Source organism: Microtus pennsylvanicus, chromosome X (genome assembly GCF_037038515.1).
Source record: "Microtus pennsylvanicus isolate mMicPen1 chromosome X, mMicPen1.hap1, whole genome shotgun sequence".
NCBI lineage: Eukaryota > Metazoa > Chordata > Mammalia > Rodentia > Cricetidae > Microtus > Microtus pennsylvanicus.
The window spans coordinates 27,002,577-27,018,018 of NC_134601.1; the positions used below are offsets into that span (position 1 = coordinate 27,002,577).

The following is a 15,442-nucleotide window of genomic DNA, read 5'->3' on the forward strand; positions in this document are numbered from 1 at the left end:
TTACTCCTTTAGGTAACATTTCAGTTGTTCCTGTAGGTGATAAATCTGTAAGGAGACAGAGGCAGAAAAGCATCATAAAAGCTATTTGTAATTTTTTTCTGGTATTCCAAACTTTATTTTTAAAAAACATCCTTTATTACAATTTCAAAAGTGTAACAAAGATCCTTTTTCACTATATCAAAGAATTGATAAATATGTACAACTGGACAAACCCATTTTAAGAATATTCAAAAGGTAAAATAGGGGTAGTGAGCAGGACCCTTACCATAAAAGCCTCAAGCTACAGTCATCCTCATAATATAAACTTTAAAGTTGCTACCTGCAATACTCTATAGTAGCTTCATGAGATTAACTTATTGCATGTTTTTCTCCATTCTTTCCCCCATTGTAAACTGTTCTGTGGCTTGGAATAAACAATCACTCAAGTTAGAAACTGAGAAGCTTCTGTAAAGCAAAGAAAATGGTCAACAAGACAAAACATCAGCCAACAGAATGGAAAAAGATCCTCACCAACCCCACATCGGACAGAAGGCTGATCTCCAAAGTGTACAAAGAACTCGAGAAATTGGTCATCAAAACAATAAATAATCCAATAAAAATGGAGTACAGATCTAAACAGAGAACTCTCAACAGAGGAATCTAAAATGGCTGAAAAGACACTTGAGGAAATGCTCAACATCCTTAGTCATCAGAGAAATGCAAAAATCAAAACAACTCTGAAATTCCATCTTACACCTGTAAGAATGGCCAAGATCAAAAACATTGATGACAGCTTATGCTGGAGAGGGAACACTCTTCCATTGCTTGTCAGAGTGCCAACTAGTACAGTCCCTTTGGATGTGTCAGTGTGGCGATTTCTCAGAAAATTAGGAAACAACATTCCTCAAGACCCAGCAATACCACTTTGGGGTATATATCCAAAGGATTCTCAACTGTACCGCAAGGTCATGTGTGTAAGTATGTAGCAACATTATTTTTCATAGCCAGAACCTGTAAACAACCTAAATGCTCCTTGACCAATAAAGAAGATGTGGTACATTTATACAATGAAGTACTACACAGCAGAAAGAAAAATGACATCTTGAAATTTGCAGGCAAATGGATGGATTGAGAAAACATCATATTGAGTGAGGTAACCCAGACTCAGAAAGACAATTATATGTACTCACTCATAAGTGGCTTTTAGACATAAAGCAAAGAAAACCAACCTACAAATCACAACCCCAGAGAACCTAGACAACAATGAGGACTCTAGGAGAGATATACATGGTTCTAAACTACACAGGAAGTAGAAAAAGACAAGATCTGAGTAAACTGGGAGCATGGGATCATGGGAGAGGGTAGAAGGGGAGGGGAGAGGAAGGGAGAGGAATGGAGAAAATATATAGCTCAAGAAAAAGAATTAAAAAATAAAAAAGAAACCTGAAATATCACTTGTAGTACTTTCTTTTCCTTCGTCACCCTTTAACTGACCTAAGTCCTATCAATCCTTTAAGATATATCATCTCATATGTAAATGGTCACAGAAATGTTATTTTTAATACTCAAAGAGCTGAAAAATGTCTATCAGAATAAGAATAGTTAAGTAAAATGTGATTTATAAGTTATTTTGAGTCAACTTTTAGGTCTGCTGTAGCTAGGGCCTTGCTTATAATGAGATATTTCATTAAAAATGTCTGGGCCTGGGCTGGAGAGATGGCTCAGTGGTTAAGAGCACGGGCTGCTCTTCCAGAGGTCCTGAGTTCGATTTCCAGCAACCACATGGTGGCTGACAACCATCTGTAATGAGATTTGGCATCCTCCTCTGCCATGTGGGCATACATGGAGGCAAAATGTTGTATACGTAATAAATAATTTTTTTTTAAATCTTAAAAGAAATGTCTGGGCCTTAGGCTAGCTAGACCACTCAGAATTTAAAAGTGGTTGCTGCAAAAGCCTGAAAATTTGATCCTAGGGCCCAATTGAAAAATGAATTTGATTCTAGGACTCATACGATGCAGAGAGCCCATTCACACCAATTGTCCTCTGATCTCCAAATACATGCCCCTATGTATATGTGTATGTGCACATACACAAACATATACAACAAAAATTTTAAATGAAAGTTTAAACTAGGTCTGATTCTCCTCCTTCATACTCAAGCAAGGAATTCCTTAAACCCAACTTAAAACTAAAACCTATCTTTCCTATCCTAGTCTACTGTCAAATGATTTAACTTTTGCTTTATTTTCAGACTTTACATTAAACAACTGTCTTCATGGCTTAAAACACCTGCAGATAGTCAAAGTAGTCAAGTTCTCTCCCTACCCTAAGTGACACCTTGAATATGCTCTACTACTGGTTTGTTTGATTTACTCTTCCTGTCTAGGCACAAATATAATTTCCTCAGGGAGGTTTGCTATGTTCTTGTAATTTAATCCAGGATTCTCCTTATTCTAAGGAGAATACTGACTTTTTTCCTGCATAGTGCTTCTTTGGGATTTGTACTTTAATGTTTATATGATAATTTGTTTACCATCAATCTCCCTTGGCAGACCATTAGATCTATGAGGACAACTATTTTATCTGTCTTATCCAACACTCTTTATCCAGTGCTTTTCACTCCAGAGGTATTCAATAACTGTTGAATGAACAGACTTTCAAAAAGTTCTTGATGCATCCTGCTATTGTCACACAGAATATATGTTTATCACTATTCTTGTAAGACAAACAGCTCGAAAATAGATTAGAAGTGGTTGAGTTCTTCATAGCAAATTATTTATTTAAAAATGTACTTCTTACCTCTTCACACTTTTGTTTTTCTAATATGTTAAGCTGCCCCAAAGCATACTGGAAATGCCTCTGAAAAAAATAAATTGTATCAGTGATGAAAGATGTATCTTAAAGGAAGAGAGAACCACAGAACCCATTTTGTCATATATTTGGTAAGAAATCTGTCAATTATAGGAAAACAATTTTTAGAAAAACTGTAGCACAAAACTACTGCCTAACCATCCAATCTTATTTTATGTACTCTCTACAGCATTTTTCTTGTCCTAAAATAAATGGGTGAAATATCTACATAATATATTTTTCCTAGTGTTGTATTAATCCTCCATTTCCCCTCAAGAACAGAACATTACTACTCCTAACACTGCATACAATACCACACATATGTAAATTGCACATATATCACAATAGTATCAGATATCGGAATCTTTCAAGATGTATCTATACTACTATCTTTGGCTATTCTAAAAGACTACAGCCAAAGTGGATATAGCTCTATACCAAGCTGCTTCCCTTTGACAATTATTGCTCCACAAAAAAAAAAAGAAAGAAAGGGAAAAAATCTAGCAAAGGATTCTCTTAGTGCTGTAGAATCACCTTACTACCAAGATGGGAGCAAATGTGATATAATAATGTATTTTCCTTTCACTGAAACCCTGAAAATGTATATAAAAATATAAAAATTCGCCCATGTTTCAGCATACGTGATAAGACTTTTAAATTAATTTGGTTCTTTTTTACTGAAACAAATATATATTGGTATAAACAGGTTTATTCTATGTATTGCCAATTACTATGGTTCCTCTTGGAGCTTTAATTCTCTTTATTTTCTTTTTTGATACAAGGTCTTACTGTGTAACCCTGGCTAATCTGGAGCCTGTTATATACACCAGGTTGTTCTCAAATTCACAGAGACCTCTGCCTCCTCAGTACTGGGGATAAAAGGCATGTGCCAAAATACCCAACTGATTTTAATTTGTTATATAGTGAGAATGGTGAAAGGATCTATGTTTCAGGGACCTGAGGAGTAAATGAAATGATAAAACATAACTCTTTTATTGTGTCATTGGTATAGTAAATGCTTAATATTGGTCATTATCTCAGGTCACCTGGTCCCGTTCCCTATAAAAATGCTTAGATTAAAAAAGTATTAAAATATAATAAAATATGGATATTTTAGTAGAAATTTCTAAAAAGTTACTTAGCTTTATGAGTCAACTACATAATGATGGTGTGAGTGGAAACACAGAGATGGAATTTTGAAAGTAAGATATCAGGGCATCTAACAGTCAAGAAGAACTTACCTTAAGGGTCAAGTTTTCCACATTCCTAAGGAGATCTTTCTGTCGTTGTGCTTTTTTATAAATCTTTTGGAGCTTCATTTCTTTGACATGAATCAGTTTCTGAATTCCTGTGACTGAAGGAGGTAGAAAAAGGATTTTTGTATTAAGTCTAGCTTTAAATAATGGACCAAGTCACAAATCAAATAAAACTCCAAGGACTAAAAACTTCTGAAAACTAAGCATTGCATATAATGCTTGTTCAGAGTTATCCTTTTATACGGCCACCCTCCATACCCAATTCCTTTGTCTTTTCTTCTGACTTACTTATTGAACTGTAATCTTTGTTGGTTTCACAGAAGCTAGGATGAATAAATTGGATTTGCAGCTCCCTTTCTAAATTCTCTTCAAGATTGTCTATCTCCTTTTCTTCTTCTTCTTCTTCATCATCTTCATCATCGTCATCATCGTCATCCTGATCCCCATCCTTTTGATTGTCAACATCCTCCTCTTCAATTTTAGCACCCATATCATTACTGTTACTGCCAGAATCGCCAAACATCTCTCGAAGCATTGCAGTTTCTATTGATTTTAAGCAAGGGAAAAATTAAACAATCTGAACCTTTGGAAATGACCATAACCCCAAATAGCAATACATGCCTTACCATGAAGTTCACTGGAGAACCAGTGAATTGTATAAATTATTTTCCTATGGGGAGATTATTCCCTTTGTAAAATAATGACAAGGAATATGAAACACTAACATTCATCCATGTATTCAATTACCAAGATATCTAGAGAATTTAAGGGTCCATAGGAAGTTGAATACAAGGGCATATAGGAGATTAGAATTCCAGTTCTAAAACCCTAAGAGCATAGGAGGACCAATGAGGAAAAAGGACAAAGGCATCCTTTTTTTCTTTGATTGGTCTGTGAGTCTGTCACACAGTTAACACTTGCCCTTATCTGAAACTCTTCCTCTATTTTCAATGAAGTACCTGATGAGCTACGACCACGCATTCGTGCGGTTCTTGAAGTGCCTGAGATGCACCCTTGACTTTCTATTTCCTTGGTTTCATCATCAGCAATGACTTCCCAGCCTGAAAATACAATAGTCAAGGAAAAACCAGAAGAGAGAGCACACAGTTGAAATGAAAGTGGCTCTTTAACTAAAAGTGCTACTAATATTTAATTTAGGTCAAATTTAGATCATTGTACCTGCATTCCTAGTATGGAAACTGCCTTATAGTAAATTACACAAACATAAATACCCTTCTATTGTCTGTCTGTATTTACCATTTCTAGATAGAAAATAACATTTCAAAAATCTTAAATTGCCGGGTGGTGGTGACGCATGCCTTTAATCCCAGCACTCAGGAGGCAGAGGCAGGCAGATCTTTGTAAATTTAAGGCCAGCGTGGTCTACAAGAGCTAGTTCCAGGACAGGCTCCAAAGCTATGGAGAAACCCTGTCTCGAAAAAAACAACAAGCAAAAAATGTCTTAAGTTATACACATCAAAACTGGCACTCGAACACTAGAAGCGAGGGAGGATTAAACATGCTGCTTAGTAATGTGGGACTTGCCTGGCATAACAAGGTTCTGAATTTGATACCAATATCTCAAAGAAAAGCAAAACTCCCAACTAGAGGTGAGATTTGTCATAACATGCACATGAGATGAAACAGACTATAAGGAAAATATTTAATATAAAGGATACGGACACTGACGGCTTCAGCATCTGAGCACAGCAGTCTCTTCACTTCTTTATCCACATTTGGAGATTCAGTGTCCTGAAGCAATGTATGGAAGGAAATACCAGTAATATCATTTAGCATCCAGTTTTATGTAAATACCTTTCCCTATATATTAATGAACTAAAATGATTGGGCCTTGTTTGATGCTCATCCAACAAAACTTCTACTTTAATAGTGCTATATATGAAGGAACCTATCTAAAATCTACAAATTTGTAGAGCAAGTTCATTTTCCAAAATTAAATCACTTGAAATGCTTACTCTTACCTGTCTATAACTCTATGAACAAGAGTTTCAACATTTATGTTTCATTATTTGTCTTAACTCATTAGCAAAGAACAATAATTCCATGTTAGTTACTTACAAATAATTTGCTTTAAAATCCAAATTTCCCCACTGCATTTTTCCACCTTATTACAATGTTCCTGTAAAAATTAGATCCTATCTGCATGTTCTCATTTGAATAGTTTTAAAAAATTACTCCACAACAATTAATTCCTCATGACACAAGAATAGACCAAGGCCTTTGATGAGAAATCCTATTAGTTCAAGCAAATGTTGGTAAGTTGAACTCTTAACTCCAAGGGATGGATTTTGAAATGAAAATAAGGAGGGGAAAGCAGTTTGTAATGCATGGAAACACTAACATAAAAGTTGCTATTGGACATTAAATAATTAGTTCCCAGTGAATAAAATCCAGTGTACGTATGTATGTATATGTGTGTATATCTGTTTATATGAAGCATATGAAAATAAACAATGAAGATTATGACCACTTCTGTACCTTACGCAAGCCAACTTCATCCGTTTGTTTGACATCAGGAAGCTATGAAGTAAAGCACAACAAAGAACAACGTTATATTTTGATTTCTCTACTTAAGTCCAGTTTAAAGAGATCTACAACTATATTTACCTACTTTTATATTTAGCAGACAATAAATTTCATTGGCTGGCATGTTACTAAGACACATTAACACATAAATTAGAAAAGTTAAGTCTACAACTTTAGTGCAGTTTTTTTTTCAAAATTCTGACAAGGTTTTCTGTATACATATCCAAGCTCATTCTAAAATTCATATGGAAAGATAACTATTCTAAAAATTTTAAAACAATATTGATGAAGCAAAATGAAGTGGTAGCAATCAATCTTTAGATTTCAAGACTTACCACATTACAGTATCTGTAGAGGGACTGGAACAAAAAAAAAAGAACCCACAAATAGTACCATACAAATATTCCCAAGGAAGAGGTGGAGGAGAGGGAGAGCATAGAAGAAGAATGGGAATCTTGAATTAAAACTCATACTTTAACAAAACTGAAATATGGATCACAGGCATAAATATAAAATCTTCAGTATCTAGGCTAAGCAAAGACACCTTATATTTAACAACAAAAAAATCAAAATCTTTAAAACAAAAATATCAATAAATTAAACTTCATCAAAACTAAAAATCTTGCTTTCTATAAGTTCTTGTGAACTAAAAACTCAAGCTATCAAACATGAGAAGGTATTAATAAACGATGCATACATGATGAAAGACTAGTATACAGACTAGAAAAAGAATTCTTTGAACTTAATAATAAAGTCATTTTAGAAAATGGTCAGGGAGCTGGAGAGATGGCTCAGAGGTTAAGAGCACTGACTGTTCTTCCAGATGTTCTTCCAGAGGTTCTGAGTTCAATTCCCAGCAACCACGTGGTGGCTCACAACCATCTGTAATAAGATCTAGTGCTCCTCTCTGGCCTGCAGGAACACACGCAAACAGAATGCTGTATACATTACATAGTTAATAAATCCTTTAAAGGGAGGGAGGGAGGGAGGGAGGGAGGGAGGGAGGGAGGGAGGGAGGGAAAGGAAGGGAGGCAGGCAGGGAGGGAGGGAGGGAGGGAGGGAGGGAGGGAGGGAGGGAGGAAGGAAACTGTCAAAAGAAGCTCAGTGTCGTAGTGCATTTTTGTAATCCCAGAATTTAGACAATGAGGCAGGAGCACTGCTGCAAATTCAAGCCCATTATCTACCCAAAAGATACAAATTAACACCACATTAAAATCACTACACACTTATAAGAATGGCTATAATAAAAGAAAATAATGACAAGACCTAATGCCAATGAGGAGGTGAAGAATTTGTATTTCATATACTATCAGTGTTAATATAAAATAATACTTCCTCTAAAAAAGTATGGCAGTGTCTTATAAAAACTTAAAAAAAATGTTTGTGGTTAGTGAAGTGGCTGAGCATTAATATGCTTGCTATCAATCTTGATGACCTGAATTTGATACCTAGAATTGATTCTCAAGTTTTCCTGTGAGCTCCATTTGTTGCACATATGTATGCACACACACACTAAATGAATGTAAATAAAATTTAAAAGCTAATGCTTGGCAAGAGACATGTCTCAGTTGGTAAAGACCTCCTTTATGTGAGCTAAGTTCTGGGATTAATCCTTAGCAACATATAAAACAAGGTATGGTAATACGTGTCTGTAATCCCAGCACTTGAGATGCTGGTGGTGGCAGGATGATCAAAAATCATAGGTGACCATACAGCAAGTTCAATGCAAGCCTGGACTATATCAAACAGACCCTGAGATTCAAAATATTTTTATAAATCTGCCACTTGGGGCGCTATAGAGATGAACCAGTGGTTAAGGGAACCTGTTGCTCTTATAAAGTACTTGGGGGTTTCAATTCCCAGCAACCACTTATGGTTAACCACAACCATCCTTAACCCAAGTTCCAGACTTTCCAACAGGCACTCATGCGGTACACTCACGTGCATGCAGGCAAAACAGTCATAGACATTAAGTAAAATGAATAAAAATCTTTTAAAATATGCCACTATCATATGGTTCAGAATTATTCCTGAGCATTTATCCTGGGGAAATTAGGATTTAAGTTCACACAAAGAAACCTACTCACAATCTTACTTATAATTGTCAAAAAGTAGAAACAATACAGTTATGTTTTAATGGGTAAACAGTTGAACACATTGGTATATTCACACCAGAAATGCAATTCAGCAATATGTCATTCTTAGATTATATACTGTATGTTCAATGTATAGAAGATGATAAACATTTAAAAAAACCACAGAGATAAAAAAGATTTCAAATTGCTAGGCACTAAAGACCAGTAATGTAAGGCAGGAAGAAAGTATAAATCTTTCTTTTTTAGAATAAGAAAATCTCACTGTGTATTCCTAGCTAGCCTGATACTGGCAATGTCATCCAAGATTTGGACAACAGGAGGCAATCCTCTTGCTGCAGCTTCCCAAATGCTGAGATCACAGGTAACCAACATGCCTCACTTTAAATCTACAGCATCTGAAAACTAAAAGCATGAGGTGCAATGTCCAGTTCATGATTCTTCTGAATCCCTAACAATGAGACTATAACCTAAAGAAGTGGTTCTATTTTTAGTCACTGCTGTAGCCCCAACTGCTAGCTCATAATGCTGTGGATTGTGCCTATTTTAATTTTTTTACATTTTGAGTCAAGGTCCATAGCCAGGGATTGTCTTAAACTCACGATCCTTCTGCATTAGCCTCCAAGTGCTGAGATTACAGGTAGGTACCAACACATCTGGTAGGCACTGCTTATTGAACATATAAATTAATCAGCGAATTCCCAACTGACTTTCTACCTTTCTTTCTCCCTCATAGTCCTCTCCTCAGTCATCCAGCAAAACACAAATGGCATGAGACTCACCTTTTTTCTTGTTCTCCGGAACCTTTTCTTTCTGACGTTCTTAAGTGGTGGAGTAACTAAAACAAAAACATAATGAAATATGCCATGTGACTTATGACTGTACTTTATCTACATGAATTTGATGAAGAAATATGTCATGCTCATAGCATGATTTCTTTCTTCAAAAATAAGAAGTTAATGAACCAGGTAAGAGGTCCCTGATTCATAGAGATTTGCAATTCAAAAGATAAATGTAGTCAGCCATAATGAGCAAGAGATTGGTGACTTACTGCCATGCTTCCAGTTATATCTTTTTCTATCTGTCTTCCCTCCACTCCTTCCAGTTACAGTAGTGTGAGCAGAGGTAACTGGTTCTTCTGGGGGAGAGGGAGGCTCACCATGAGCACTGCATACAAGCATCTATATTTAGCAAAGACAAAGAAGTTTACTATTGTCCCAAATACTAAACAGTAATAAATTATAAACATACCACCAGAAATGAGGAGCACAGATGATTCTTGGCATTTCCCAAAACCAAGTACTATGTAATATAAATTCAGATTCTTTTATATATCCCTTTCCCATCCTCTCTTCCTTTTTCTCTTTCTCTCCCTCTTCTCTCTCCCTGCATCATGATATATAGATTTGACTTTTACCTAGCATATACCACTGCAGAAGCAATATCATGAAACGCATACATTTTAGCATTTTCATCTAGAGAGAAAATGAGAAAGCACCAGTAGAGATGATAAGTAACTTTTTTCAGAGTTAACACACTCTCTAGCAGAAAAAGACCTAGTCATTTATATTTTAAAATAAGCGAAAGTCACTATAAGTGGCAAACAGCAGAAGTCTGTAAAAGTAAAGAAATAAAAAGTTAAGAATACAAAACCAGGGCATGACTTTATGTTCCTGTGCAATTGATCTGATAATTATAAACAGTAAATAGTCATTTACCAAGTGGAACTGAATACCGGCAGAAAGACTAAAGATTCCACAAAGGGTACGAGAATCAGAAGATGAAGAAAATCAAACCAGTGGTGGTGATATAGCTCAATGGTAGGTAGAGCACTTGCCTGGCATGCATGAGGACTTGGATCTGGTCCTCAGCACTAATAAACTAAACAAGATTTTGTGGATCTGGGGAATCACTCAGTTGGGTAGAGTGCTTTTCTAAAATGCTCAGAGTCCTAGGTTTGGTCCTCAGTACAACTTAAGAGTGTGGAAAGGAATGCCTGTTAAGCCCAACACTTGGTAGTTGAAGACAGAAGGATTTGAAGTTTAAAGTCATCCTCAGCTACATACTAAGTTTGAGGTTATCCTGGTATATATGAGACCATGTCTCAAAAAATTCATACCTGAGAAATATCTGCTGTTTTATAAAATGTTTTTCTATCAACAGTTTTCAGGCTTCCGATAACACAAGGCAAATTAACCAGCTTAGCAGGCAGTGAGACATCTTCTACCTGAACAACTGCATGATGTCCATCAGCTAAAGGAAAGTAGAGAAAATTAATATTGACATTCAAATGCTCTGTTCAGTCTCCAAGAAACCGAATAAGGAAGATTTATGCAGGACAGAAAAGTTTGACAAAATTTAATTGCCGGGCGGTGGTGGCGCACGCCTTTAATCCCAGCACTTGGGAGGCAGAGGCAGGTGGATCTCTGTGAGTTCGAGACCAGCCTGGTCTACAAGAGCTACTTCCAGGACAGGCTCCAAAACCACAGAGAAACCCTGTCTCGAAAAACCAAAAAAAAAATTAACTATTTTTTGAAAGACTAGAAATCAATATCCAGAAAAAGAAGAAAGTATCTACAGCTTGTTTTTACACACTGTATGTTACTAGTTCAAAAATATCTAAGTTTCTTTCTAATGGTAGCAAAGATGAGTAAGACAGCAACTGCTTCCTTGTTATCTCCAACAGCAAATTTCATTCATTTAAACACATTCCTTAAAAAAAAGCATTTGATTGTAACATTGTGTATGTATGTTTTCTAAAGGTTAGAACCATAACATACTCTATTTTTTCACACCTTTAATGCCTAGTATAGTGCCTTTCACATAACAATCTGTAGCAAATTATTGTTTTGTTTAATATATTGTGAATTGATATTAACTACTTACGGGCAAAGCCAATTTTTAGTTTATCCTTCATGCCAGGACCTCGAGAATGTATAATCTTTCTGACAGCATAAGCCTGTTCCTAAAAAGGAGATAAATTAAAAATCAGAAAGATTGTCTAATAGTCTTCCTTAAACAAAACCTTACATTTTCCAAATGTTAACTATGCTATCTACCATGAAAGCCCATGCATTGTATAAATCAAATTAAATGAACTCAACTCAAATTTCATCACTATCTTTTAGAAACTACACTTTGTGCCTTCTCCCAGTTTTTCAGTTTTACTTCTTACTGCTTATCCTTCCATTGTAGTTGCTAAGGAAAGGTATTAGCTATAGTTTACTAGATATGTTGATTAACTATAATGATAATAACTTTCTGACCATCTCTATCATAGCCTCCAAAATGAAATAATACTCAAACATGGTTTTCAATGGGGAGAGTCAAGCTTAAAGTTTAAATGAGTTTGACAACTCTGCTTGGTGATGAATTTGCAGATGACAATGGTAGTCTCTCCAACCAACTCTTCTGAGATGACAGAAAGAATTTTACAAGTCTTACCTTGGCTGTCCACAAAATTGGCTGTAAATGTTTGTGCTAAATGACCGGATGATTCATAATTGTCATTGTCATAGTTGTTTTGACAGAGAATTAACCCATGATTGATGGTATATACAGGAAGAAAGAAATATTGTGAGAAGAATATGAACTACAATAGGACTGCTAATAGAACATGACTTCTGGGAAGCAAATGTTCTGAGTTTTTATAGCCTGAAATGCTAGTGTTACCTAAGCAGAACTACACTTTTGCAATGAAGACATTTATTCTGAGATATAAATGTTACTTACCTGAGGCAGACGCAATATAAACTGTTCCTCAGTATCTTGGGATTCTTCATGCTTTAAAGTCATGGCTTTGAGTTCATAAAAAAAAAAACCAAGTCATTACAAACTCTTGCTCACTCTGCTGACCATCTCTGATTATATTATTTCATATAAGATCTTACCCATAATTCTCATGGGAAAGAAGTTTAGAAATACTTTATTTGACATCTTGATTTCTAAAAGTCATCATTTCCAAAGTCAATTCAAATTACACAATGTAACTTGATGAATTAATTAAGCTATTGTGAAACATGATTTAATATTTTTGGAAAAATTCTTGTACTGTCAAATTAAAAGAGTAAACTTCAGCTAAATGGCCTCTATACAGCTGAATGCAAGCCAAAGAATGAAATAAAAAAAAAAGAATGAAATCAATCCAGAACTTATCTGCACATACTAATTTGAAGTGAACAAATACTTAATTTTCAATATTTAATTCACCCAAATAAACGAATAGTTGTAATTAGGAAGTCTATGGAATAACAAGAAACTTGTTATGGCTCAATTGCAATGGCTGAGCACTTCCTTTGCAAGAATGTGTCCCATGCTTATATATCTAGACCATGTACACTAGCTTCATGGAATAGATAAATTCTTTAAAAGGGTGATATGAATAGGACACAAAATATGATTTTATTTATTAATTGTTATGACTAATTGTCATGTATTCTGTCGCTCAGACTTACTAAATTAGGTGCTTTAGATATGTCCTTTCATTTAATCCTTAAAGTCACCAGATTTCTATAAGAATATTTAAAATAATCTTAAGATAGATTTGTCTCAATACCTCATGCATGTTTAGTATGCACTCAGCACAAGAGGAATATTTTCTTTTAAGAATACATCTTATGTAAAATGAATAGTCTAATCCAAATTAGAGGGATTTCAGACCAATCATGTGTACCTTATACAGTAAGTTAGGGTAAAAGCTCTAGTTGATGCACATCCCTAAATACTCTGTAAATCATCATCTGGGACCTGAGTTTTAAATCCAAATCTTTCTTAAAAGCATCCATTCTTTTAACACATAGGAACATGGGACTCTTTTAAGGTGGAACCAAAGCACTTAGTATAATACTGGGAAAGGGAGGGTTAAATGGGGTGGGGTGGGGAAAGAGGGCAAGGCAGGAGGAATATGGAGGATAACTAACACTAAAGATATTTTGGAAAAGACATATGAAAACCTACTACTGCAGAAGCTTCCTAAATTATATAGGTAACATAAATAAAAAGAGTTTAACAGAAGATACCCTATAGTAGGAGACAATACCTCGAGTTGAAATCACATGCTTACAAATAAAAACCTCAGTACCAGAAATTGGTTACCTCTTTTTGGTTTGCTGACAAATGGGGGTCCCATAGACCCCCAAACATCAAAGGGTACTGCAAAATGCCCTTGGTTACCCCCCCAAGAATTTGGTGGTAAGACCCTTTTGCTGAATACACTATGTATTTGATCATAAAAACGGAGAAGGTTCAGATTATCTAGAACCTTCAACCCACTGGCTAGCTTTCATAGTGCTTCAAGGTGCCATGCCACACTACCAAAACAGAAAAATAATGTCATCCAGCTATGAATCCTGCAAGCTACAATGAGAATTGTTCTGGCAACATAAGCCCACTTGTACAATGGGCATAGCCCACCGATCTCTGACTTAATTTAAGGATTGCTCTATGAAATAAGAACCCATAATTGGCACTGTTTATGAGGCAAAGAACCTTTGATTAGACAGACCACAGACCCTCCATCCAGACCAAATCCCAGCATGGAGTTGGGGGAGGTGGGCACAAAGTCCCACCCCTAGCTGAGAAGCTTTGGCATTCTGTGGTTGTTGGGAGAAGGAGAGTCAGTTTTCTTTAATGCTGTGACAATTGGTGCGTTGAACACATCTCGGGGAAGACCCTGCTCCCAAGAGTAGCTAGGCAATACAAATCAGACTCCAGCGATTTTTTTTTAAGAAAAAAATAAGTTTACAAAATTAGGTCTGTAGGGAGGTAAGAAAGGATCTAAGAAGAGTTGGAGGAGGTGTAAGAATATGATCAAAATACATGTATGGAATTATCAAAATATCAGTAAAAATATTTTTAAAATTAATTATTTAGTGTAATTTTGGAAATTATATTAGTTGTATAATAATAATTACTGATTTCCATAGTGACTGTACTAGTTTATATCCCAATAGAATGAATAAAAAGGTTTCTCTGCAACATTTATTTTCTTGATGGCAGTCATTCTGACTTGAGGTGAGATAAAATCTCAAAGCAGTCTTAATTTGTGTTTTCCTGAGGGCTAAGGGTGTTGAACAAATTTTCAAGTATTAAAATTTTTTATTAAAATTCCATTATGTATATGTTTTGTTTATAAATACATATACATGTGTACAAATAATGAAAAATAAGCATAAGAGTGCATGTGATCATAACCATATACATATACAAACATGTCAATGAAAACCCTTTGCAGAATTAGTACACACTTATGCACAATTTTAAAGTAAAAAGTCTGTGAAATAATCTTGGGGCTGGGCATACCACGAGAGAAGATAGAAAACATTGAAGGCTGGGAATACAGTCACAGAGTTTAAGGAAAATATTGCTAAGCAAAATTTTATCAGATCAGTAAATATCTTTTAAACTTCTCAACAGAACTAAGATTAGGTTATTTCGCTCATTTTAATGCCTTTTTGGTAAATTCTCTTTTATAGAATGAAAACTTTAGGAACTCAAACTATTTCAAAGCATTCCCTTGCTAATAGCCCCAGTAAAAAAAGGTCTGACGGGAAGGAAGGTGAAACACCTAGTTGAAAAGAATATTAGTAAGGTGAGCATCCAAACTGCCTAGGCTCCCCCAAAGCCAGTACGTGCAGTAGGATCAAAAACCCACTGCGATTGTTCTTGAGTTCTCAGTATTCCTCGTTGTCTGCTATGTTCAGCTAGTCCGGATTT

The 15,442-nt window shown here is 35.5% G+C and overlaps 1 protein-coding gene across 1 annotated transcript; it reads right to left on the bottom strand.

Moving 5' to 3' along the window:
* Taf7l (TATA-box binding protein associated factor 7 like) lies at positions 1–12,523 on the bottom strand. Its single transcript, XM_075958234.1, has 12 exons — positions 12,461–12,523; positions 11,615–11,693; positions 10,848–10,981; positions 9,780–9,909; positions 9,511–9,566; positions 6,588–6,629; positions 5,768–5,840; positions 5,048–5,149; positions 4,377–4,631; positions 4,074–4,186; positions 2,782–2,841; positions 1–45 (listed from the first exon to the last, which is right to left on the bottom strand). The coding sequence occupies exons 1-12, from the start codon at positions 12,521–12,523 to the stop codon at positions 1–3; spliced, it is 1,152 nt and encodes a 383-aa protein (XP_075814349.1).
* Between the last annotated feature and the right edge of the window lie 2,919 nt (positions 12,524–15,442).